The sequence below is a fragment of the Gekko japonicus genome, unplaced genomic scaffold (genome assembly GCF_001447785.1).
Source record: "Gekko japonicus isolate JY-2015 unplaced genomic scaffold, Gekko_japonicus_V1.1 scaffold182, whole genome shotgun sequence".
NCBI classification, from domain to species: Eukaryota; Metazoa; Chordata; class Lepidosauria; order Squamata; family Gekkonidae; genus Gekko; species Gekko japonicus.
Window position 1 is genome coordinate 369,751 of NW_015173128.1, and position 25,651 is coordinate 395,401.

Consider the following 25,651-nt stretch of genomic DNA (forward strand, 5'->3'; position numbering starts at 1 on the left):
GGTGAGAGAATCTTGAGGTGATACAAAGGACCTATGCACTGTTTCAGACTGCAGGTGAGGTGAGTGTTTAAGAGTGCTGGGCTAGGAGGACCTGGGAGAACCCAGTTCAGATCCATGCTCTGCCACAGAAACTCACCAGGTAACCCTGGGCTTCTCATAATCTCTCAGCCTAACCTCCCCTACAATGTCATTGCTATGGGGACAGGCTGGAGGAGGGGGAAACCATGTAATGGGGAAAACTGTGACCCAGTCAATGAGAGGGAAACTGGGATCCAGTCAAGGAGAAAAGCAGAATATAAATGAAAAGTTATAAATAATAATGTTTCCCATCTAAGAATTTCCTGAAAATAAAGATTAGGACATCATTGTGAAAGCATAGCCCATCACATGCTGTGCTAGTTTTCCCCTTACAGAGAATTATTAAGGTAGGGAATCTTTGAGCATCATCCCTCACATTTCTGCCATAAGATTTTGAGGTCAACCTTACTGGTTCTAAAGGAACCTATTTCTTAATATGTGAAGCTACAGTTTCATTAAATTCTGTTTTAGAGAAGATCATCAGACTTGAAGGATTCAACACATTCAGTTTATTTTGAAGTTTAAATTGCCATAGGTAATCAAACAAATTAACTATAATAATTCAATTTATGCTATGGTATTAGCACAGAACAGGAGAGACCAGAATGCTACAGGAGTCAAAGGACCATGGGACTCAAAATGGGCAGCAGGCATTTGCCACAGAGATTTGTCTGTTCCAATGCTTTTAAGTGCATGTTTGCCTATAAGAAATTAAACTGAAAGGAAAATGTCTGCCAGGTACAGCTTACTTTCTCAGTGTACCATGAGATGAGAAAAGCCTCAACTAGCAAATTTTCCCGTCTATACAATTCTTCAGAGTATTTGGAGCCATTTCAGGGACGTGGACATGTATCCCATGGAGCAAGAAAAAATCCAATTTCATGGCTATTTCATTGATGACTTTCTAACCAACCTGGGGATAACTTATCCCACTGAGCTATTTCCAGCTGAATTGTGCCAAAGTTAATCACTGGTCAACTAAATTGACAAACGAATAACTTACAGATAAGTTAAAGTTTATGAATTTAAGTAGTTGGTATTCACAAGTTATAGCTAAAAGTACAAGAAACTCAGAGGTCATTTCGGGGGGGAACTGCTAGTACTATGGCAGTTCCCCCGGGTGAGGTACCGAGGGCGGGGCAAATGATGAAGCCCCGCCCCTGCTTCCAGCCGCCCCGCTTCTGGCCCTCATTCAGCCAGGAGGAGGCAGGAGAAGAGGGAGGGTAAGTTGCTTCCTCCCTGCCTCTCCCCACCCCTGCCTGCCTGGGGCCAGGGAGGGCCTTCGCGGGGCTTCCTTGCACTCCCGCCAGCCTTGCAGGTCCACTGCCAGGCCCTTCATGAGGCTCAGCAGTGGAGCTGCAAGGCCGGCGGCGGTGGCCGGGACCGTTGCGGGCGGGGTGTGTGGCCTTATGACACACTTCCGGTGATGTCAGGGGGTGTGGCCTTATGACACACTTCCGGTGATGTCAGGGGGTGTGGCATATGCTAATACGTTGTGCTAATGAGGTCCCCTAGCTCTTTTTCTACGAAACGACCCCTGGTTTTATCACTTCGTTCCGCTGTGCATTTGAGAGGCCTGGCCATTTCAACTCTGTGAGTGTGCATGGTGTGGACACAACAGTGGGAGGGGAGGGGAAAGAGGCAAGGGCACCCAGGAAGCAAATGCAGGGGATTCCACAGGCCCTGCTAGTCTGGAGACTGTGGGTTATGTGTCTCAGCTGTGTCCAGCTATCCAAGGGGAGAGGACGGCTTTGTCCTCCCTAGGCAGAGACCCCCAAGAGGAAACATCCATTGCCTCCGGACTATTTCTGAGCTTCTAAGCCGCCAGAATTCACAGGGAGAGAACTGACCCCCCCCACACACACTTGCTTGTCCCTGCACGGGGTTGGCCAGAGTGCAGGACAGTCTTTGCTACCCTGGCCAATCCCTCCCAGCTCCTCTGCCCCGCCTCCTGTTACCTTTCTTGGAAAGGTAACTGACTCTGTATGTCCTTATATGGGAAGCTGAACACAGCAAAGGGCCGTGGGTTGCCTCTAGCCTTATCACAGGCTGTAGGAAATAGCTGAGCCTAATCAGCAAGGACGGGGCGTGCCAAGCGGCTGCTGCTCTAGGCTGGAAAGCCGGGGCTGCCTCTTTTCACGGCGGCCGAGAGTTTGTGTCTCACACTCCCTTTGTAAAAAAAAAAACTGCCGGGACAAGATCGGAGCAAAGGGGCACGGCAGCCAGCCAGAGGGGAAGCACACAAGCAGAACACGAAAGCAAGAGTGCCTGGTGCCCAGAGGTATACTGCCTCTGTCTGGGGAGGTTCTATATCGCTGCTGCAAGGCTTCTAAGTTGAGATGAGATCATCAACACTGCCAGACTGGATCAGACCACGCGAGTTCGGCATCCCGAGTTCCAGCCTGGCCCCTCTGGAAGAACGCAAGCAGGGTGCAAAGGGGGACGCTGCCCCCCACCAATGACGAGTTGCCCCGCTACGGATTTGCCGACTCCTTTCAAAAAAGCCATCTAAACACTGTCAGCGCTGACAGCAGGCTGGCTTATATGCAGTCGTATATTGTAACACTTGAAGCCGAAACGAAGGAGTAAGCAACGAACAGATCATCACAGGCATTTGCCTGTGTCGCGAGACGCACATACGCACGGTGGCCAGATAAGAGACAGAGATGTTGCGAACACAAAATCGTCACGGCAGAAACAAGGATACGAAGACCAGCCGGAACAAAAGCCGTTCTGTTTCTTCGGTCTGCCTCTGAAGCACTAAAAAGTAGCAGGTGTGTCTACCGATGGGGAGGGGCCGTGGCTCACGAACAGAGCCCCCTGCCTTCAGTTAAAGCGTCTCAGAAAGCAGCTGTTGTGTAGAGGAAGACCTTCTTCTGCCTGAGACAGCCACGGCCAAAGGACACTGGGCTCGACTGACCAGAGTCGTCTGACTCTATATGAGGCAGCTGTGCATGTTCTTCGCTGGTTGTCTAAAGCCAAAACGCTGTTGCGTTTTAGCCACTGAGCTAGAATATCATAGTGCCTGAAAGACTAACATCTGTGGCGGGGTCTGAGCTTTCGTGAGTCGCTGCTCACTTCTCCAGATACCACCGATTCACGAATGCTCCTCCCCTGCTACAGATTTTGTTCCTCTTTAAGGCGCTGCTGGATTCTTGCTCTTTTCTACTGCTGCAGACAAGACAAACATGACGACCCATCGTGAACTAGAATATGACTTAGAACAGAGGCATCAGACTCATTTGTTACGAGGGCCGGATCTGACAAAAATGTCACTTTGTCAGGCCAGGCCATGTGGAGGAGGAGGAGGAGGAGAGGAGATTGGATTTATACCCCATGGCCCTTCACTACCCAAAGGAGTCTCAGAGTGGCTAACAAACTCCTTTCCCTCCCCCTCCCCACGACAGGCACCTTGTGAGGTTTGTGGGGCTGAGAGAGCTCTGACAGAAACTGCTCATTTCAAGAACAGCTCTTACAGAACTATGGCTTGCCCAAGGTCATCCAGCAGGTGCAAGTGGAAGAGTGGGGGAATCAAACCCGGTTCCCCCAGATTAGAGTCCGCGTACTTAACCACTAAAACAAACTGGTCATAAATGTAATGCCATGTACTGGAGAAATAAACTTTATAAAGGACACAGGCAAACCCAATTAATGATATTATTTTTCACTCAACATACAAACATGCTTAACACTCTTACAGTATTTCCTTAAAGCCTCTCCCCGATGCCCACCCTCCCACTTCCACCAACCATTACTCCTTAGCACTGGGACAGTATACAGGAACAGAAAGCACAGCCTCTGTCATCTGGCAATAAAGGTCATGACCGGTTACTCGCTGGGTGGGCCGGTTCCGGCTCACAGATCATATGTCTGACACCCCTGGCAGAACAAAGTTTTGAGTCCAGTGGGGCACCTTTAAGACCAACAAAGTTTTATTCAAGGTGTGAGCTTTCGTGTGCATGCAACACTTCTTCAGATACTCTCTTGGTCTTCAAGGTGCCACTGGACTCAAAACTTTGTTCTGCTGCTTCAGACCAACACGGCAACCCAGCAGAATAGGTCCTAGCCACTTCTGGAGACCAGATCAACAGTAGAAAATCACCCCCCCCCCCAAAAAAAATCAAGTGAATATAGTGTGAGAAACAAAGATCCACCAGCACAGATCAAGAGCCTGTTTATGAATGCCGTACCAAGCAGAGACGGGCTCCACACTTGGGCCACGGCAAGGCCAGGGCTTCTGGCGACCGAAGGGGCTGGCACAATCCTGGGTCTACTTACACATCTGTGAAGAGGGCAGGGGAGTCTGGCCGGTGGGACTGGACATCTTGCATGGCGTTCCACTCGTTGACCGAGGACTGGTCGGAGTTGATGTGGCTCTCATAGTAACTGACCCAGGTGAGGAAAAGGCTCCCGGGGTAGTAGTTATTGATCCGGGCCACTTCGCACGCTTTGTGAAGGCTCTGGAGGGCGGACCTGAGGAAGGAGGGGAGACACTGTCAGCTGCTGCTCGCTCCCAGATGGGCCACCGAAGGACACAGAGGACTGCAGCACGGGGGCAGAGGATTCTCCAAGACGAATCGTGAGAAGCGGGATTTCGAAAGACCTGTGCACATCCAAGCAGATGGAGCAGGGCTTAAAGGCACCAGGGGCATGACTCAGGGCGAGAAGCCCTCCTGGAACAGGCCAAAAGTACATCCAGTCAGGCATTCTGCTCCCAGAAGCAGCCGGTCAGATGCCTCTGGAATGTCACAAGGAAGGCAACAGCCCTCCTGTTTGTTCCCGGTATTTGCTACTCAGAAGGAGACGGACATCATCTGCAAACCTCTGCTCCACTGGTTTGTTTCCAAAAGCCCATCTAAGCCACTGGGCCTTGCATCCTGCGGTGTGGAGTTCCATAAGTTTAATATGCACTAGAGGAAAAAGTCCAGGGTATCCCTATGAAACCTTTACAACTTTGAATAAATACGGCTTCTAAATGGGATCACATAACGTAACAGAAGGTTTATTACAGCAAAAAAAAGAAGAAGAAGAAGAAGAAGATTGTGTTTCGGGTGACTAGATAACAGAACAGTGCTAGAACGGAAGATCACAGATACTGCCGGAACAGGAGATGCAGGCTTGCTTGAGTGAACCCACGGAGTCAGAATATCAACTTGATCTCCTCCAGGCAACAAGGGGGTTCACATCGAAGCGGGCTGTGGATATAACTGTGCAGGGCTCTTTTTGTAGCAGGAACTCCTTTGCATATTAGGCGACACCCCCCCTAATGTAGCCAATCCTCCAAGAGCTTACAGAGCTCTTCTTACAGGGGCTACTGTAAGCTCTTGGAGGATTGGCTACATTAGGGGTGTGTCGCCTAATATGCAAAGGCGTTCCTGCTACAAAAAGAGCCCTGTAAAAACTCTTCGAACATGTTCTATTTGACAAAGCAAACTTTGTGACCGTCTGTGTCCGTATTCAGTATTGTGATTCAAAGTTGTAAAGTGGCGAGATTCCAAATCCAGTTGCACCTCAGAGGCTAACAAGATTTCCAGGGTATGAGCTTCCGAGTCAAAGCTCCCGTTGTAACTGATGAAAGGAGCATCGACTCTCGAAAGCGACGCCCCCAAACACCTTGTTGGTCTCGGAGGTGCGACTGGAATCTGGCTGTTCCACGGCAGACCAACGTAGCTCCCCTCCGAAACTAAAGTTGTGAAAGGTTCATTTGGACACACTGCACTTTGTTATGTCTGCACCCTATGCTCCTGCCAACCAATCAACTTCATGGGGTGTCCCGTCCCCCCACCCAAACACATACACTGTAGCACACACCTTTCAGGAACCCTCGTCCACCATTACAGACCTTTATCACTGGAAACCCCCTAGTAAGCTGCTGATGAATGCCAGTAGCTCTTTGGGTACAGTTTGGAAGCCAGTGCACGACGTCACAACTTAAAATAGGGCTCTCGAGCCGCAGCCGTCTTCTGAACCATTCCTGGGACACGACACTCTCAGAAACCATCATGCCCAAACTCACCGCCTGGCGGGTTCAAATCTGTCCAAGAAGCTGGCTTCTGCAAAATGCTTGGAGATGCTTTCTAATAAGAGGAGGCATGAAGCGGCTCCTATTCCAAGGCTCTAACTTGCACTGCGACCTAAAGAGGCCAGGCTAAAATAGCCCCAATTCCCACACACACACACACACACATACTTCCAATCTAGTGGTCTGCAGTGCAAAGGAATTGTGAGTCACCAAATTGACTAAAACAAAAAAAACTCTTGGACCAGGGACTGCCCTACAAGGGAAGGAAATCGACCCAGGCAGCCAAGAATATGACACTCAAGGAGTTTGTTCTTCACGGTGCCCGAGGCACAGAGAGAGAGACCTTGACCACCTGCTCCTGGCCTTCCTGAGAGTGGCTGGGGAGGGCCTTCCCAGAGGCATCTATCTGGCTGGCTGTAGCCAGAGACTGAAGGCTGGGATTCTTGACAACGGCCTGCGAAAGGTCTTCTTACCACATGGCTTGCACCGACACCGGCTTGAAGATGTGCACCCTGTTGTCTGTCGAGACGCTGAAGCCCCTTAAAAGAAGAAGAAAACAGAGAACCATGCTTAGTAAAGGCGGGACTGAGGGGCTGTGGCTCAATGGCAGAGCGTCTGCTTGGCACGCGGAAGTTCCCAGGTTCAGTCCCCGGCATCTCCAGTTTAAACGGACCAGGCAACAGGGGCCGAGAAAGACCTCAGCCTGAGACCCTGCAGAGCCGCTGCCGGTCTGAGTTGACCATCGTGACTGTGATGGACCGAGGGTCTGATGTGGCATAAGGCAGCTTCATCTGTGTTCATGTGTGTTCACAGGCAAGGGGGTCAACTGGCGGTCAGGTGGTATTCCCACACTGGGAGAGGAGAGGTGGAATCCGGCCACTGGCCTTGGCTTTGTAGCAACTGTAGCAAACCCCTTCTGGTTTGGTCCTGGAGGACTGCCACAAAGACATGGCTCTAGAGCGCTCTGCTTTCCCGCAAGCAAGTAGGAAGAAGAAGACAAGGCCATCTTCTTCCCGGGGTTCAGGTCTCAATGCCATTTGATCAGCACTGGAAACTAATGTCCAAACAACTGGGCCTGCCAGGGGCTTTTTGCGGGGGGGGGGGAATCGGGGAGGAGGCAGAGGCTCAGAAGGATCCGTCTGATCACAAAGCGGCTCTTACCCGTCGCCATCCAGATGAATGAGGGCGTCGCTCCAGAGCGGCAGGACCAGCCCCATGGTGCACACGCTGCTGCAAAGAGGAAAAAGCAAAGGGGGGAGAGAGACAATGAAGAGGAGGGCCTTCATCGGCTGCCGTAAGGGTCGCAGAGGTGTGACCGTCGAGCTGACCTCTGCATATTCTCAGCTCTTCACCTGCAGGACAGGGGTTGTTGCCGGGGCAGGCGTCTCAGGCTCCCAACCAGTGCTTCCTCTAAGCTGTGGAGTCTTGTGAGCAAAAATTCTACTTTGTGAGCTACTGGCATTAAAGTTGTAAGTGAGCAATTTGGCTGCTGCATTGATTAGTTTGTTCTGGAGCCATCCTTCCTGAGCTAAGATAAAAATGTTTCCTTACTCCTTACTCCCGAATCGGAGGCTTTTTCAATTATAAGAGCCAATCTACTTTGTTCTGAGCTACATTCACTGTATAATGCCGCTAATAAAACCTGTTCACCCCTGTATTTTGGAATATCTCCTAAAGTCGGCCAAGCTGCCTCTTACCTGTACCAACTTCACACCCCCAAACTCTGTAGAGCCCTCTCTTTGGCGAGATTCAATGTATTACCTTCGGCCTTATTATCTGGCCGCTTTCAGGGTGTGCCCTTTTCTGACAGATGTTGCCCATGCACAAATGATAATATCGAAACGATTTCCCATGTCTTGTTTCAGTGCCCCTTCTACCATGTGCTACGATTGAAATTTCTAAATTTCACTTTGGCTCAACTAGAAGAATATCCTGATTGCCTAAAGATCCTTATTCTTCTTGATAATCCAAACTTTGAGATAACGGAAACTGTTGCTAAATTTCTTTTTGGTGCCATTTCTGTTCGCCCTTTTTTTAATTGATGGGTATACTTACTTGGTAATTCCTTGTTTCTGTATTTTGCAGATATTATTCTATGCTGTGGTGGTTGTTTTGGGGTTTTTTTGTATATGGGTTTGCAAGGGTTACATGCCAATAAAGGTAACTGGACTGGATAAAAATGTGTGAGCTGGAGGCTAAAAAACTGTGAGTTAGCTCACGCTCAGTCAGCTTAGAGGGAACACTGCTCCCAACCCCAATGGCTTTCAGAACCAGCCATGTCTCCAAGAAAGGTCAAACTGAGATCATTCCTGATTACTCACACCCATTCTCTAGTGAGAAGCAAGAAGTTGGTGGCAAGCCAGGTACCACCCCCTCCGCCCCCCAAGTGGACTCCCAGCACACTCGATGGCCATGCCTGCTGTTGCTCTTGCCTCTGGGAAGCCCCGTTGGGCCCGGGGGCTCCCCAGATGCTGATCTCTGTCTAAAGCCCCCTCTTCCCCCAGGAGAGCTCTCCTCAGGGTGCCGTGTATCCTGTGATCTCACCCCCAAGCCAGTGCTCCCTCTAAGCTGAGTTAGTGCGAGCTAGCTCACAGTTTTTTAGCCTCCGGCTCACACATTTTTGTCTTGGCTCAGGGAGGATGGGGGGGCTCCAGAGCAAAGTGATTTAGGCAGCAGCCAAATCGCTCGCTCGCAACTTTCATGCCAGCCGCTGACAAAGTAGAATTTTTGCTCACGAGACTCCACAGCTTAGAGGGAGCATTACCCCCAGCCAATGTTCCCTCTAAGCTGTGGAGTCTTGTGAGCAAAAATTCTACTCTGTGAGCCACTGGCATTAAAGTTGTGAGCAAGCGATTTGGTTCCTGAACAAATTAGTTTGCTCTGGAGCCATCCTTCCTGAGCTGAGGCAAAAATGTATGAGCTGGAGGCTAAAAAACTGTGAGCTAGCTCACACTAACTCAGCTTAGAGGGAACATTGCCCCCAGCCCAGAAAGGGGTACTGAATTCTACAACGGGGGGCCTTCCCTTCAGTGGGCCACGATGCTATCGGGCAGTCTCCCCTGGGAAGCCTGCATGCTGCGTATCTGATGCAGTTTACAGAGGCCTTCTTTATTCTCCCACGTTTTGCTAATTCAGCGAAGCCCTGTACATGCAAAGTCTGGGCGGTGCTGCTTCAGAATGACCAAATGTTTACCTACACTTAGGAAATTAGCCTATGAGGGAGAAAGGTTCTTTCCCCCCTCGGTGCTACCCTTCTAAGAGCAAGAAGCTTTCTCCACACAGAAGCATTCAGTTACATGATCTCCGCAGGCAATCTGGTCATACAGCCCAACTTCAACGGCTTGGTGTGACCCAGGTTCTCCAACATCTCTTCTGGGCTGCTGCTCTTGAGGCACATGGATAAAACTGAGGCCCCATTCTCCCTCTCCAGCACATGCGGCTTTTTCAGAAGAAGCCAGTCAGGTGGGTGGTAGTGGCATGAGTGTGCCCACTCTCCTAGTTGCCGCCTCTGCCAAACAGGTTTTGCAAGTTTGCGCACCTTTGCAAAAGCCTGCAACACCTGCTTGGCGAGGGACAGGGCTATTTTTGGGCAGGAACGCACAGGAACGGAGTTCCGGCTGGCTCCCGAGTTGGCCACGCCCAGCAGGAACTCGTTAGCATAATAGGCCACACCCAACAGCAGAAACTCATTAGGATTAGCCAATTAGAGGTGTGTGGCCTAACATGTAAAGGAGTTCCTGCTACAAAAAAACCCCTGGGTTTTGAAGACAAACAAGGTAAACAGAATAAGAAGCAAAAGGTGGGTGTGGCTGGATGACCACACTTCTGGTAACATGGGGGTGCGGCCTAATGTGCTAATGAGCTGTGCTGTCAGGGGTGTGGCCTAATATGCTAATGAGTTTCTGGTGTTGGGTGTGGCCTATTATGCTAATGAGTTCCTGCTGGGCTTTTTCTGCAAAGAGCCCTGGCGAGGGACAACAGCGGGGACAAAAAGATGTACATGTATACCCCAATCCTCTTAAACCACTTCTGACTCTCTTGATCGCCTGCTTCCAGATTTCAGGGCCAGAACCATTTAGCTTCATTATGGGCCTTCTGGTTCTGCTCTGGATTACTTATTCGTTTTCTTTTTCCGAATTCTCGTTGACATGGTTTCAAGTGTGCATTTCCATGGCTTAGGTCTCCCCAGCATCGTTGGGGCCACTGCCAGAGGGTTAACACAAAGGAAGCAAGGTGGACAGGGACGGAGGCCATCTGCTTGGCAGACAGCTCCCCTCCCCACCAACAAGGAGCGAGAGCGGCTCAGAGCTATTTGCGCGGAGCAAATGAGATGAGCTCATGGAAAAAAGGCACCTCTCCGAAAAGCCTCTCCAGGGGCCGGGGATATTTTTAGGGACGCCCTCCGCCCGGCGCTGCCATCAAAGCCCCCAGCAGCAACAAAGCTCAACTGAGCTTCCAAATGCCGAGCTGGTCACAGGGAAGAGAGATTCGGCACGCAAGCAAGGGGCGACACATGCAGCTCCAGCAAAGGAGTGGTCTAGCTAGAGAACCAGGCCAAAACAGCCCCTGGTGGGGGGTTTTCTCCCCCCCAGGGTGCTCAATGGACCAGAGAGACAAGGCCAGGAGCATGAGAGGGCTTTCCAGCCACTGCCGGTCCTCTCTGCTGTCTCCCAAACTTTCCAAGGCCAAGGAAGAAGAGAAGAGATTGGATTTATACCCCACCCTTCACTCGGAGTCCCAGAGCGGCTTACTAACTCCTGTCCTTTCCCTTCCCCTCCCCACAACAGACACCCTGTGAGGCAGGTGGGGCTGAAAGAGCTCTTTACAGAACTGTACTTGAGAGAACAGCTCTGACAAAACTACGGCTTGCCCAAGGTCATCCAGCAGGTGCAAGTGGAGGAGTGGGGAATCAAACCCGGTTCTCCCAGATTAGAGTCCGGGCACTTAACCACTACACCCTTGGGGGCCCGGACCACGGCTGTCCATTGCCCCAGGGTGTTTCAGCAGGCCAACACAACTCTGACCACTCTTTACTGCTGCCTCTCGCCAGGGTAAGTTTGGGGAGGAGGCTAGCAGGAGGCCCCGCACAGCAAGTGGATCCAATTTCCAGGAGGGAGAAATGCAGTTCGTCAGTGTCATTCCCCGGTTCCCAGAGAGGGCCAGCCGGTCACCGACTGGAGGCCACTGTTCTGGCAGCTCCCCAAACAGCAGCTCACTGCCTTTACAGATTTAAGTCCATCTTAAATCTGTAGTGGTTAAGTGCGCGGACTCTAATCTGGGAGAACCGGGTTTGATTCCCCACTCCTCCACTTGCACCTGGCTGGATGACCTTGGGCAAGCCATAACTCTGGCACAACTGTTCTTGAAAAAAAGAGCAGTTTCTGTCAAGAGTTCTCTCAGCCCCACCTACTTCACAGGGTGGTGTCTGTTGTGGGGAGGGGAAGGGAAAGGAGTTTGTAAGCCGCTCTGAGACACCTTTGGGTAGTGAAGGGCGGGGTATAAATCCAGTCTCCTCCTCCTCCTCCTCCTCCTCTTCTTCTTCTTCATCTTCACCCCAGGCCACTGCAATGCAGAGGTGAGGGTGTCGGACTGGGATCTGATAGATCTGGGTTCAAATCCTCACTCTGCCATGGAAGCTTGCTGGGTGACCTTGGGCCAGTCACTTTCAGCCTGACCTACCTCTCAGGGTTGTAGTAAAGCTACAGTAGAGGAGAAGAGAAGGATCTTAACTGCTTTGGGTCCCGACTGGGAAGAGAGGCGGGGAATAAATGAAGTAAACAAATCAACAGCCTGACACCGCACTGTCCCCACTGCTACTAACCCACAGTTTTAACCGACAGCTCACACCTCCCTCTTCTTCCCTGTTGCTCCTGTGTCCTCACTGTTTACAGTGACAGTTGGTGCCAGCCCCGAGGGGTTTTGGTGTCACAGGCAAACAATGACTTCACACGCCCCGTAACAGAAAGAAAAATAAGAGATAATGTGATAAATGGGAGGACGAGGACTCTCTGTTATTAAATTCAACAATGCTTCAAGTCTGGCACACTAAGCAATTGCCTAGTTCACCTAGACCAGGGGTGGCCAAACTGCCGGGAGCCACATGTGGCTCTTTCACACATATTGTGCGGCTCCCAGCAGGGCAGCTGGGGAAGCAAAGGGGAGGCATACTTTTCCTCCCTCCCTCCCGTCTATTTGCGTGCGCTCTCTCTCTCTCTCATTCTTTCCGCCTCTTTCATTCTTTCTTTCCACCTCTTTCATTCTTTCTTTCCACCTCTCTCTCTTAAACAAATAAATATCATCGGACAAATAAACATCATTATCAATATCTGTTTTTACCCCTTTTGTTTTTATTTTCGGCCGTCTCATTTAATGTTAATAAAAAGCAAATTTGCGTATTTTAAAATAAAAACGTGTGTATACTATTTGTTCATGTTTTGCGGCTCTCGAACATCTGACATTTATTCTATGTGGCTCTTACGCTGAGCAAATTGGGCCACACCTGACCTAGACGGTCAGGCTGGCCGTGGGAACGTTCCAGCAAACTCATACAACCTTTTCTGGGTGATTACAAGTGACTGAATACAGAACACGGCCTAGGGGCAGGTGGATTGGCAAGCTGCGCCCTCTTCCCAGTATACTTCTTATTACCTCCTGTACCAAAAATCCAAACTGATGCTTAGCGTAGCAGCCTCTGGAGACTGCTCAGGTAAGAGGCTTTGAGAAAGGCATCAGGGATTAGGAAGGTGGTCACATTCTGCAAGGGTGCTGGCCCTGCTCAAATGTCCGCATTCCCATTTCATTTCCCCTCTGGCGAGAAATGCACCAGCCAGTTTGTTTTTTGCACCATATTCAGGATTCCTTCATGAAGGACTACATTTTCCCACTTCATTTGCGCATCGACTGGCATCAAAACTGCATTAAAACCCACGAAACACCGATGATGTTATAAACGAGGCAGAACAACACCAAGGTCAACAACGGCATAGAGACCTTCTCTCCAAAGGGCCGGATCAGCTCTGTCTTAGTACTGTAAAGACCTCTGTATTTCACAGAGCATTTGGAAATGGTAAAGGTTGTTCCCCCCCGACAGCTTTAATGACAGTTCTGACTCTTTCTTTGTTGCTCTTTTTATTACTGTTGCTGCTCTTTTAATTATTGTTGTTTGGTTTGAGTACCATTCGAAAGACTGCAGAAAATGACTAGAGCAGCCCCTGGTTCTGGGAACTCCCTAGTAACCGTGGTATGTTTCGGGGGGGGGGGGACAAAAAGAAAAAGCTCTAGATTCAAAATCAACACCTGCAACAGTTTGGTGGATGTGACCTCTGCCAGACTGATTCTTAGGGTTGGCTGAGGTCAAGTTCCTGTTAATTCCTTGCCTGGGATTGGGGGTGGAGTGGTGGCTCTTGCCAGTATTAAGACGAAACAAAAGGAAATAAAAGTCTTATGCAAGAGGGCAGTGATGGTGGCTGTACTCTGAACTTGCTTTTTAAAAAAAGGGGGGGGGGTTGATACCAAATCTTGCAGCTCTGCTAGTGAGGCTCAAGCACATCTGCTTTGATTTCCATTCTCCTTTGTGCGAATCAAACCCACAAGTCTCCGTTTCTGCAGCACTTTCCATTTCCTCGCAGCGTATTTTCCCTGCTAAATCTACACAATTTTAAGTGTTGTTTTTGTGTGTATAAATGGCATAAGAAAGAGCATCTCAGCAGCAAACTAAATGGGAACGGAAGAAGCAAAAGGGGCAGAGTGAAAAAGACTTATGATAACGGCGAGGCAAGAAAACAGAAAGAGACGAAAAGGGAAGATTTATGAATCCCTCTTCAAAAACTAAAACCAATCAAGAGAGATTCAGGTGGGAAGCCGTGTTGGTTTGAAGCAGCAGAACAAAGGTTGAGTCCGGTGGCACCTTTAAGGCCAACAAAGTTCTATCCAAGGTATGAGCTTTCGTGTGCACGCATGTATCTGAGGAAGTGTTGCATGCACACAAAAGCTCTTTCCTTGAATAAAACTTTGTTGGTCTTAAAGGTGCCCCACTGGACTCGACCTTTGTCCTAAAACCAATAAAGATTCAGCACCAGCAAAATGAATTGGGATGTCACAAATAATTTACTATGTTTTGATGAATATTAAAATAGAATATTGGAGAATGATTTAAGGGAAAATTGAAATTTAAGGTTACCTGATTATGTGAGATAGATACAGATAAGTAAGAATTAAATGTTTAATGATATTATTATAAAGTTAAGAGTGAAATTAAGAAAATAAGAAGTAGATAACGGGATAGGAGCATTGCGGGAAGCCAAGTAAGGGGGTGGGGGAGGGAGATATTATAAAAACAGGATATGTGAAGAATAAGAATAGGAGTGTTGTAACGAAAATGATGAAAATGTTATCATATCCTATTAATAAACTGTTAAAAAAAAAAAAGATTAAGCACCAGCACCGACTCAAACTCCATGACCAAGAAAACCTAATTCTGCGCCCTACATAAAGTGTGCAACTGAACACCCGTGGAGGAAGGGGCGTCTCCGAAGACCTAGGCTTGCTCCTAAAGTCCACCATGGCTGGGAAGTCTAACCATCCCTCACTCTATTCCCTACTGAAATAGCGCTATTGTCCGCACTCTTCATAGCCTTGTGCAGTGCAACAAGAACATGCTGTGTGTGTGTGTGTTTGTGTCTGTGTGTGACCTGCTTGCACTCTCAAAACCCACTGGGCTTGCCCAGACTGATTTCCAATCCAATCAATAGCCGCTTCTGCAAACACGAGTGACATATTTTTCAAAACTACCCACGTTAGTGGCGAATCACAGCAATCATGTCGCAGTAAACTGCACACGTTAATTGTGCATTATGTAAATAAAATAAAAAAGTTTTCCATACGGCCACCCTGAATCTGCTTCCAGACAAGCATACTAAGTGAACCTGTGTTTTAGAGTTATAGGAGAGGAAAAAGTATTTCTCTGTACACCCTCCATGAAGATAGATTCAGGTGGTTTAGCTGTGTTGGTCCGAAGCAACAGAACAAAGTGTGGAGTCCTGTGGCACCTTCAAGACCAATGAGGTTTAATTCTGGGCATAAGTTTTCATGTGCACGCAAACTTCTTCAGCTACATCTGAAGAAGTGTGCCTGCACACGAAAGCTTATGCCCAGAATTAAACTTCATTGGTCTTAAAGGTGCCACGGGACTCCACACTTTGTTCTATACACCCTTGCCACACTGCCCCCACTTTGTCCTTTAGCCATCTTTCTCTTACACTAAGAAGTCCAAAGTCCTCATAGAGAAATCTATTCCAGCTCTTTGGCCATTTTACTGTCCTTTTCCAACATCCTCTTGGAAACGGGGCGACCCAAACTGTGCCCGATACGCATTCCAGTCAACCGTCTCCAAGCATACAGAGTACCTGTCATTGGACGAGAAATCCATTCCGAGGACAATGCTTTCCTCCGTGTCTTGCCGACCGTTGGTCGAGACCACCACCATGTATCGTGTGCGGTTCTGATACGTGCTTTCCAGTCTTACAGCCTAGGAGGGGGAAAAGAAGCTTATCAACAAACACACGCCCCATATTCCAGACACCTTGAATTGACGGAGGCACTGTGCTTTAACAGCAACTGGATGCGAGGGAAAATCAAGAGAAGGAAGCCACCCTCCCCTGTCCCTGCATCTTCACTCTGGGAACATAAGAGAAGCCTATGCTGGATCAGGCCAATGGCCCATCTAGTCCAACACTCTGTCACACAGTGGCCAAAAATACCAGGTGCCATCAGGAGGTCCAGCAGTGGGGACAGGACATTAGAAGCCCTCCCACTGTTGCCCCCCCCCCCAGCACCAAGAATACAGAGCATCCCTTGCCCCAGACTGAGAGTTCCTATCTATCCCTTGTGGCTAATAGCCACTGATGGACCTCTGCTCCATATGTTTATCCAATTCCCTCTTGCTTGTATTCCATCCATGCTTGTAGCCACCGCCACCTCCTGTGGCAGTGAATTCCATGTGTTCATCACTCTTTGGGTAAAGAAGGACTTCCTTTTATCTGTTCTAACCCGACTGGCTCAGCCATTTCATGGAGTGCCCACGAGTTCTTGTATTGTGAGAAAGGGAGAAAAGTACCTCTTTCTCTACCTGCTCTATCCCACGCATAATCTTATAAACCTCGATCACGTCCCCCCTCAGGGCAGCCCGCTAAGTGACCTCTTGAACAGCAAAAGGCCAGAGGTGGTCCGGCACCTAGGAAAGCTTTCAAATGAGGCTTGAGCGACGACAACTGACTGTCCCCCACAGCTGCTTCTCTTTGCCAGAGTCTGCTCCGTCTTGCTTCTGACTTTTCAGGCACTGGATCGAACCCTGCAGAGGAACCAGCTGCACACAGAAGCCTGCCAAGGGAGTCCTGAAAAGCCAACAGAGGGAAGATGCCCTCGTACCTGACTGCCGGCCCGTCTAGCTCAGTATTGCCTCCTTTGACAGACAGCACCTCGCCATGGTCTCAGGCAGAGAAAACTCTTGCCCAGGACCTGCTGTGTGAGATCTTTTCCAATGACTGATACTGAACCAGGACCTCTACCCTTGAGCCCGCAGCATATATACAACTCCCCCCCCCACACACACACACAAAGTACCTGGCAGAAAACATGATACCATAAGCAAAATAAAAATACATTTAATGGGGCAGAAGCCCTGCTCCAGCTTTAGCCTACATTTGAGCCGCGGGAAGCAGAATTCTGAAATGGGCACCGATTATACAGATTAATAAAAAAGCAACTTAAAAATAAATCAATGAAAATGTTAGGCAGGATCGGCAGAACTTCTGCTAGTTACAGAGGAGACGCCAAGGCCTGTAGTGGCCGTGGAGCCACAGAAACCCCTCTCCATCCTCACTATTAAGATTTCACTGTGAACTGCTCGTGATCTTTCTTTTCTTCTGTTTTGGTGGGGTTTTTTTGTTGTTGTTGCATTTTTCTTATGTGCATGCAAGTATGTGTGCACCTGGAAGTCATGGCGACCTCCAGTGACTGAGCCCTACTGGGGGCCTGGAGGATATTCAGAGAGGTGGCTGAATAAAGCCCTGCCCCCGCCTTCCTGCCTCTGGTATTCCAAGGAGGTCTCCCATCCAAATCCTTGCCAGAGTCGACCCTGCTTCGCTTCCGAGATCGGGCTTGCCTCGGCTGTCTGGTCAGGGCTGCTCATGCTCTTTCAAATGGTTCTCTGACGCTGTAGGGAGCTCGCTTTTTGATTTTAAGTGAAAGCTGTGATTCTCGGGATGCTGAAAGGTGACAGCCCAAACTCCCTTGCGGCACAGGTAAAATGCCCACCTGTGGTGGTCTTCTGAAGCCTCGTGGCACACTTGCAAGGGACAGGGGTGGCAGAACAGACTGCATCTCTTCAAACTGCAGGCGGCAGATCACCTCTGGAAATGCTCCCCTATGTTAAAAGCAGCAGCACTGGAGGCAACGTGGGTGCGGGTGGGTGGGTTGAGACCAATGTTCCCTCTAAGCTGTGGAGTCTGGTGAGGAAAAAATCTACTTGGTGAGCTACGGGCATTAAAGTTGTGAGCCAGTGCTTTGGCTCCTGCATACATTAGTTTGCTCTGGAGCCACCCTTCCTGAGCGAAGACAAAAAATCTGTGAGCCGGAGGCTAAAAAACTGTGAGCTAGCTCACACTAACACCGCTTAGAGGGAATACTGGATGAGACCTCTCTCTCTCTCTCTCTCTCTGCGCTCTTCTCTCTCCCTCTCTCCCCCCCCCCCCCCTCTGCTGAGCTAGTTTTCTATCTGCGTGGAGTTCTTTGTTGTGAAGGAGCACGTCAAGCTGGCATCCACCACCTGTAGTCTCCACTGGCCCAGTCCACTCTGCTACCTCACTCTCTTGCCTCTTTGACCTAGGCGGTCTTCTGAAATCAAGGGAGCAGGTCCGTGGCACGCGAAGGCATTCTGACTTCATCAAGGATTTGTTACCTGGCGTTAAGCTCCAAGGAAATCCCCGGGGGATCCCCCCCCCCCCAGCCCTTGACAAAACTGAAGGCAGGCTTCGATTTACCCACTTCTGCTTCGTTCTCCTTTGCAAAAAATCCAAACGCAGCCAAGTCTACGGAGGAGGAAACCAAGGGCCGCTTGAAAACGGAGCAGACAGACGACGGAAGTTGTGCTCCTGGGCCGCTTCCTTCCCTCCTGACCAAGAATAGTTGGTGAAGTTCAGCGGGAGGCTGCTGGAGCCGCTGGCGAGGGCTGACTCAGCACCAGCAGGATATATATGCTGGCCCCTACCCTACCCCCGGCGAGTCAGCGCTGATGCGGCATGCCAGGAAGCCTTCGTCACACAGCGCAACCAGCTTCCAAGAAACCCGGCGGAATCTGACTCTCGTGGCCCAAAGGTGCCCCCTGGGTGGAGGGGCCAAGGCGCGGCGAGGGGCCATGCCAGGAAGGGCGTGCCAGGGATGGGGAGGGCTTCTTTGGCAGGCACGGCCTAACTTTTCCAAGCCTGCTGGCTTCGCTGCTGGCTATTTTGAAAGGATCGCCGGCAATGCTCCCTCTAAGCTGTGGAGTCCGGTGAGCAAAAATTCTGCTTTGTGAGTTACTGGCATGAAAGTTGTGAGCGAGCGATCTGGCTGCTGCATCAATCAGTTTGCTCTGGAGCCATCCCTTCCTGAGCCGAGACAAAAATGCGTGAGCCGGAGGCTAAAAAACTGTGAGCTGGCTCACACTAACTCAGCTTAGAGGGAACACTGATCGCAGGTACATAAAAGATGAACTGGGGCACCCCCGGAGGCTGGAAGTTTTCATTATGGCATCAGGTGTTGGGGAGAAACACCAGGATTGCCGGGTCCCCCCTGACCACTAGCAGGGGAAGGGGGGGATAGGGTTGCCAGCTCCGGAATGGGAAACTCCTGGAGATTTGGGGGTTGAGCCTGTGGAGGGCGGGGTCCGGAGTGGTCGTAACTGACCAGGAGAGAGAGAGAGAGAGAGATGTCGACTCAGTGTGCGACTGCAATAAAAAAAGGCCCAATGCTATGCTGGGGATTACTAGGAAGGGGATGGAAAACAAATCAGCCAGTATCATAATGCCCCTGTATAAATCTATGGTGCAGACCAGGGCTATTTTTGGGCAGGAATCACACCCAACAGCAGAAACCCATTAGGATTGGCTACATTAGGGGTGTGTGGCCTAACATGCAAAGGAGTTCTTGCTACAAAAAAAGCCCTGGGTTTTGACCACAAACAAGGTAAACAGAATAAGAAGCAAAAGGTAGGTGTGGCTGGATGACCACGCTTCTGGTAACATGGGGTGTGTGGCCTAATATGCTAATGAGCTGTGCTGTCAGGGGTGTGTCCTAATAAGCAAATGAATTTCTCCTGTTGGGTGTGGCCTATTATGCTAATGAGTTCCTGCTGTGCTTTTTCTACAAAAAAAGCCCTGGTGCAGACTCATTTGGAATACTGCGTACTGCTCTGGTCACCGCACCTCAAGAAAGATATTGTAGCATTGGAAAAGGTGCAGAAAAGGGCAACTGAAATGATTAAGGGGATGGAACACTTCCCCTATAAAGAAAGGTTGAAGAGGTTGGGGCTCTTTAGCTTGGAGAAACGACAGCTGAGGTGTGACATGACAGAGGTTTACAAAATTATGCGTGGGATAGAGAAGGTAGAGAAAAAAATACTTTTATCCCTTTTTCACAATACAAGAACTCTTGGGCATCCGATGAAATTAATGAGCAATAGGCTCCGAACAGATAAAAGGAAGGACTTCTTCACCCAAAGAGTAATCAACATGTGGAATTCACTGCCATACAAAGTGGTGGCGGCTACAAGCTTAGAAAGCTTCAAGAGTGGACTGGATAAACAGATGGAGCAGAGGTCCATCAGTGGCTATTAGCCACAAGGTATAGATAGAACCTCTGACTGGGGCAGGGATGCTCTGTATTCTTGGTGCACGGGGGCCACAGTGGGAGGGCTTCTGGAGTTCTGGCCCCACTGGTGTGCCTCCTGATGGCCCCTGGGTTTTGGCCACTGGGCTCGACCGGATGGGCCATTGGCCTGATCCAACATGGCTTCTCCTACATTCTTATGACCTCAGTGGGGTTTAATGCTATGGAATCCACCCTCCAAAGCATCCATTTTCTCCACGGGAACTGATCTCTGCAGCCTGGAGATGAGCTGTAATTCCTGGAGATCCTCAGGCTGACATCGGTAGGGATGACTCTGATTGCGAACTCCCCCAGAAGTATTTGGCGAGCCTCAGTTGGAACCAGAATGCAGGACTAGATGAATTTTTGGGGGCCCTAATCCAGCAGGGCTCTTAGACGACAACATGGCCACCAACAAGGGAGTGCCCAGTAGGGCATCCTGCTCTGAAGACAGCTCAGAATGAGAAATGCAGACCAACGCTCGCTCACACACACACACACACACACACACACACACACACACACACACACACACAGAGCGCTCACTCCTAGCTACCCTGAGCTCCTTCAAGCAGCAAGAGGATTAGCGTAATCTAATTTGCTTTGCTAAACCAATATGGGCAGCGGTAATTAGCAGGGTGGTTTTGACACAGGATGACCAGTCAGCACGGAGCCAGAGCCAAACGGTTCCTACGGCCTCCAGCCACATGGGATTTGGTGATCTGGTGAGAGGAGGGGGACAAATTCCTAGGAATGGAAGCACTTCCTCCCTCTTCCTTGCTTAACTGGGCTCTCTTTTCCTGCCTAAAGCTGCTCTCCGCGGAGGCCCCGTTTGCCATTCAGCATGGACCTGCAATGTTCCCTCTAAGCTGTGGAGTCTTGCGAGCAAAAATGCTACTTCGTGAGCTACTGGCATTCACGTTGTGAGCGAGTGATTTGGCTACCGCATAAATTAGTTTGCTCTGGCCCCAAAAGACCCCTGCTAGTAAGCAATGCTCCCTCTAAGCTGTGGAGTCTTCTGAGCAAAAATTCTACTTTGTGAGCTACTGGCCTTAAAAGTTGTGAGCGAGCAATTTGGCTGCTGCATAAATTAGTTTGCTCTTCAGTCATCCTTTCTGAGCAAAGACAAAAATGTGTGAGCCAGAGGATAAGAAACTGTGAGCTAGCTCACGCTAACTCAGCTTAGAGGGAATACTGGACCTGAGTTTGGTTTTGGTGGGTTGTTGTTGTTGTTTTTGAGCACCCATATCATCCTCTAATTGTCCACCTTCCAAGTTTTCCTCTGCTGTGCCCTGATCTTTCCAAAGATCTTTTTGAGGGGGGAAAAACCGAGTCCATCTGTGTTTGCACACTGTGGATAGGAAGCTGAACAGTTTTGAATGCCCTGTACACATTGGCACTGTTTTGTGGCCAGTAAGGTAGCGTGAGAGCTTATCTGGTGCAGCGGTTAAAATAACTGGATCTCTGCCGTGGCAGCTCGCCGGGTGACCTTGGGCCAGACACTTTTAGACTAACCTACCTCACAGGGTCGTTGTGAAAACAAAACAGAGGAGAGAACATTGTAAGTTGCTTTGGGTCACCATTGGGGAGAAGAGTAGGGTATAAATATCTAAATAAATAAATTGCTTCAGTGCCCCCCCCCCCATTCACTCCAGGGATACAAAACAACAACAGCAATTGTCTTATCAATCATTACAGTGCCACTATACACTACAATTATACAGAAATTACTGTTTGGGGGGGAGGTTAGGCCCCCCCCCAAAAAAAGTTCACCGGTGGCACTGGGGGAGGGAAAGCACAGCAACCCACAGGGGGCTAAGGCAAGAAAGGCAGAAATACCACTGCTCTTTGGATGCTCAGCTGCTGCTGAAAATGCCTCTAAATCCCCAGCGGCCATGAGAGCTACACAGAGAATCATCATCATGTGGAAGCCACTGAAGCGAAAAACCACATTTTGAATAAAGAGGTGTGGAACCAAGGTGGGAGGCAGGCCTCCCAAAAGACGCTCCATATCAACTCCCCATTAGCCCCCAATTACTAAACTGTATGGCCTTTCTACTTCTGTTAATCAACGAAGACCTTCTACAGAAATTCCCCTGAGGTTCCCTTTTACAGAGAACCAAGAGACACCCCTGCTTTTGACTACGGCACAGTCCGGTCAGAACCGCCTCTTTCTGCCCAAAGCTGATTTGCGTGATACCGGAGTCCTTCCCTGTAGCTTTCTTCCCCCTTGGCAACGGCTATACAGCCCGCATGGCGCAGAGGCTGGCAAGAACACTGGACTGAGGCCAGGGAGAACAAAGCTTCCACTTTGCCATGAAGCTCACCAGGTGAGCATGGGCTAGTCGGTCCCTTTCCTCAGCATCACCTACCAGCCTGGGTTGCTCCAAGGGTCAAACAGACCCACGTGCCACGTGAACTCCTTGGAGGAAGGGTGGCAAAAAAACAGGACCCAACGGGTAAGCACAGCAGAACCTCCCTGCCCTGCCCTGGCACAGCTCAGTCTTAGCTGAGCGTCAGACTTAAGCATGGGATGAAGCGCAGGATGGTGGCAGCTCTCTGCGACATCTGGGAAAGCTCAAAACTCATTTGCTGGCGCCTGGTGGGCGTCCTCTCATAAAAAGCCATGACGCTGCCTTCTGTCAAAGCAGTCCACTGCCTCGTCTGCTTCAGGACTGTCAACATTTCAACATCCTGTCACGGCTCTACATTTTTATAAGCGACTCGCACGAGGGCAGAGACCTCGAGTGAGCAGAGGACACAGAGCCGAGAGTGACAACCGAACACCGAAGACGACAGTCGGGATGAAAAACAACCCTGACGGGCTTGAATGCTGGGCCGAGTAGGACCAGCAACATTCATTTCAAGACAGATAAATGTAAAGTCTTGCATTTCTGTACAAAAAGCTCAACAGCACAAGAACAGGACGGAGGAAGAACCGGCTTGGCAGCAGGACTGATGGAGAGGATCTAGGCACCTCAGTTGACCTCAGGCTGAACATGAGCCACCAGAGTGACGTGGCTGCTAAAAATGCAAATGGAATCTTAAGACGGCATGAAGAGAAGCCCAGGTGTTTGGATCAGGAGACGTCATCGCTCTTTTCTCTTCTGCGTTGCTCAACCCTCCTCTGGAGGACGATGTCCATTTCTGGACAATCGACATCAACAAACTACAGCATACCCGGAGGAGAGTGACAACATGAGTTCTGGGACCCAAACCTTACAAGGAAAGGTGGGAAGAGATGGGTGTGCTTAGCCAGGAGAAGAGAAAGACTACGGGGAGACCTGAACATCGTCTTCAAATATCTGTCCTACAGAAGAGGGGAGGCCAACATGTTCTCACTTGACCCGGAGGGCAGGACTAGAACCAGGGGTCATTTCCTGCCAGAGCGCCCCAGAGCAGCGGTCCGGCAGTAAGGATGAAGCCATCAGTGGCTATTAGCCACAAGGTATAGGTAGGGGCTCTGGGGCAAGTGATGCTCTGTCTTCTTGGTGCTTGGGGGGGGGTCAATGGTGGGAGGACTTCTAATGTCCTGGACCCACTGGTGGACCTCCTGATGGCACTGGTATTTCTGGCCACTGTGTGACACAGAGTGTTCGACTGGATGGGCCTTTGGCCTGATCCAACATTGGCGTCTCTTATGTTCTTAAGGAGCCCAGGCCCCACCCACCCCCGCCTTTCCTCACCCGCCTGCGGAGAGTCTCAAGGGGGGGGGATTTAAATGCCTGGGTTCCCTGCCCAATCAGGGACCGGGGGGGGGGAGGGATTTAAACTCATTTGCATATGCCTTAACTCATTTTAAACACGCCTGCCCTTTGTCAAGGGGTGTGGCATATGCAAATGAGCTCCTGCACCTCTTTTTCTAGGAAATGACCCGACTAGAACTAAAGGATGGAGGTGACAAGGAAGCAGATTTCAGCTAAATTTGAGGAGAAACTTCCCACTGGTAAGAGCTGTTCAACTGTGGAATATACCGACTCCTTCAGCTGAGGTTCAGATGGCAATCTGTCAGAGATAGAGCTCCTGTGCCCGGGCAGGGCGCCAAAGTGCATGGCTTCCAAAAGCCTGTCCAGCTCTAACATTCCATGACTCTACTCAGACATGCAGTGGCTCCCCAGAGCGCCGGCACAGGAGACCACAGTAGAGATGCTGCCGGTTGACTTCGGGACTGTCTGTGTGCTGCTGACCAGACATACACGTTTATTACGGTCACAGACCAGCGATCAATACAATAGGAGGCAGATAAATAACTGATAAAAGAACAGTGGAATTATAAAACATAATAGCATCTAAAATGATAAACAGGAACCTATGAAGTTTAAAATAAAGAAATGGCAAAACTAATATTAGGATCAGAAATTAAAAATAAATCTAGGCCTATCTGCACTAGGATGGTTGCCAAATTTGGTCGGTTGGCATACCGAGCTAGGAAAGAGATAAAGAAGTACAGATAGGCCTAGATTTATTTTTATAATTTATAATCTTAGATGCTATTATATGTTATATTTTTCTATTTAAAATTATAAAATTGTATTTGTATCACAAATCTTTTATCAGTTATTTATCTGCCTCCTAGTGTATCGATTGTTGATCTATGACCGTAATAAGTTTGTATGTCTGGTCCTGCTGCTGACCCTCGGCCTGACCTTACAGCAGATGCTTGAGATCTAAAGTTGCCTTATACCAAGTTAGACCATCAGTTCCTCTAGCTCAGCCTTGCCGGCTCCGACTGGCAGCAACTCTCCAGGGTCTCGGGCACAGAAGGGCCTTTCCCGACACCTGCAACGGGGAACCCTGTTTAGCTGGACATGCTGGGGGTGGGACTTGAGGCCCTCTCCATGCTAAGCCCAGGCTCTTCCCAAACTATATTTCTGAGGACTCTTGCTGTGTAGTGTCGTCGGCTGAGATTCTCTCACCCAACCGACGTCTCCTCCAAGCCACAGGTTTGCTCTACAATGCCACTACAACACCTGCCTAAGGATCACATCATATAATATTTATTGAGCTATAAGAAAAGCATGCTGGGGGCGTGTGTCAAATGTCTAGCAGCCACTCTCACAGTTCTCCCTCTGCCAAGGACAAAGAGTAAATCATAGAAAAAGAGTTGGAAGGGACTTCCAGGGTCATCTAGTCCAACCCTCTGCACAATGCGGGAAATTCACAAATGCCTACCCCCCCACACACACACCCAGTGACCCCTGTTCCACAACCAGAAGATGACAAAAAACCTCCATGATCTCCAGCCAAACTGGCCTGGAGAAAAATTGCTTCCTGACCCCAAAGTGGCCATCAGCATTTCCCTGGGCGTGTAAGAAAGGGCCACGAGAACTAAGCACTGGTGCAACCCTTCCTGCCCTCCCTCTCGTGATCTGCCTCAGTTCACACAACCAGCATTGCTGTCAGATGGCCATCTAGCCTCTGTTTGAAAACCTCCCAAGAAGGAGAGCCCACCACCTCCCGAGAAAGCCTGTTCCACTGAGGAACCTCACTAACGGTCAGGAAGTTCTTGCTAATGTTTAGCCGAAAACTCTTTTGATTTACTTTCAACCTGTTGGTTCTGGTCCGACCTTCTGGGGCAACAGGAAACAACTCCGCACCTATAACGACAGCCCTTCAAGCATCTCCAGAGGTGTCTGCCTGATATGGGAA

General features: G+C 49.7%; 1 protein-coding gene across 2 annotated transcripts in view; it reads right to left on the reverse strand.

Moving 5' to 3' along the window:
• SSH2 (slingshot protein phosphatase 2) overlaps window positions 1-25,651 on the reverse strand; it is a 99,514-nt gene that overhangs the window by 29,515 nt on the left and 44,348 nt on the right. For both annotated transcript variants that reach the window (XM_015422069.1, XM_015422070.1), the window contains 4 exons: window positions 15,505-15,626; window positions 7,262-7,330; window positions 6,574-6,639; window positions 4,357-4,551 (listed from right to left, as the gene is read on the reverse strand). In XM_015422069.1, the coding sequence (XP_015277555.1) occupies window positions 4,357-4,551; window positions 6,574-6,639; window positions 7,262-7,330; window positions 15,505-15,626 (452 nt within the window). The remainder of the gene's footprint in view (window positions 1-4,356; window positions 4,552-6,573; window positions 6,640-7,261; window positions 7,331-15,504; window positions 15,627-25,651) is intronic.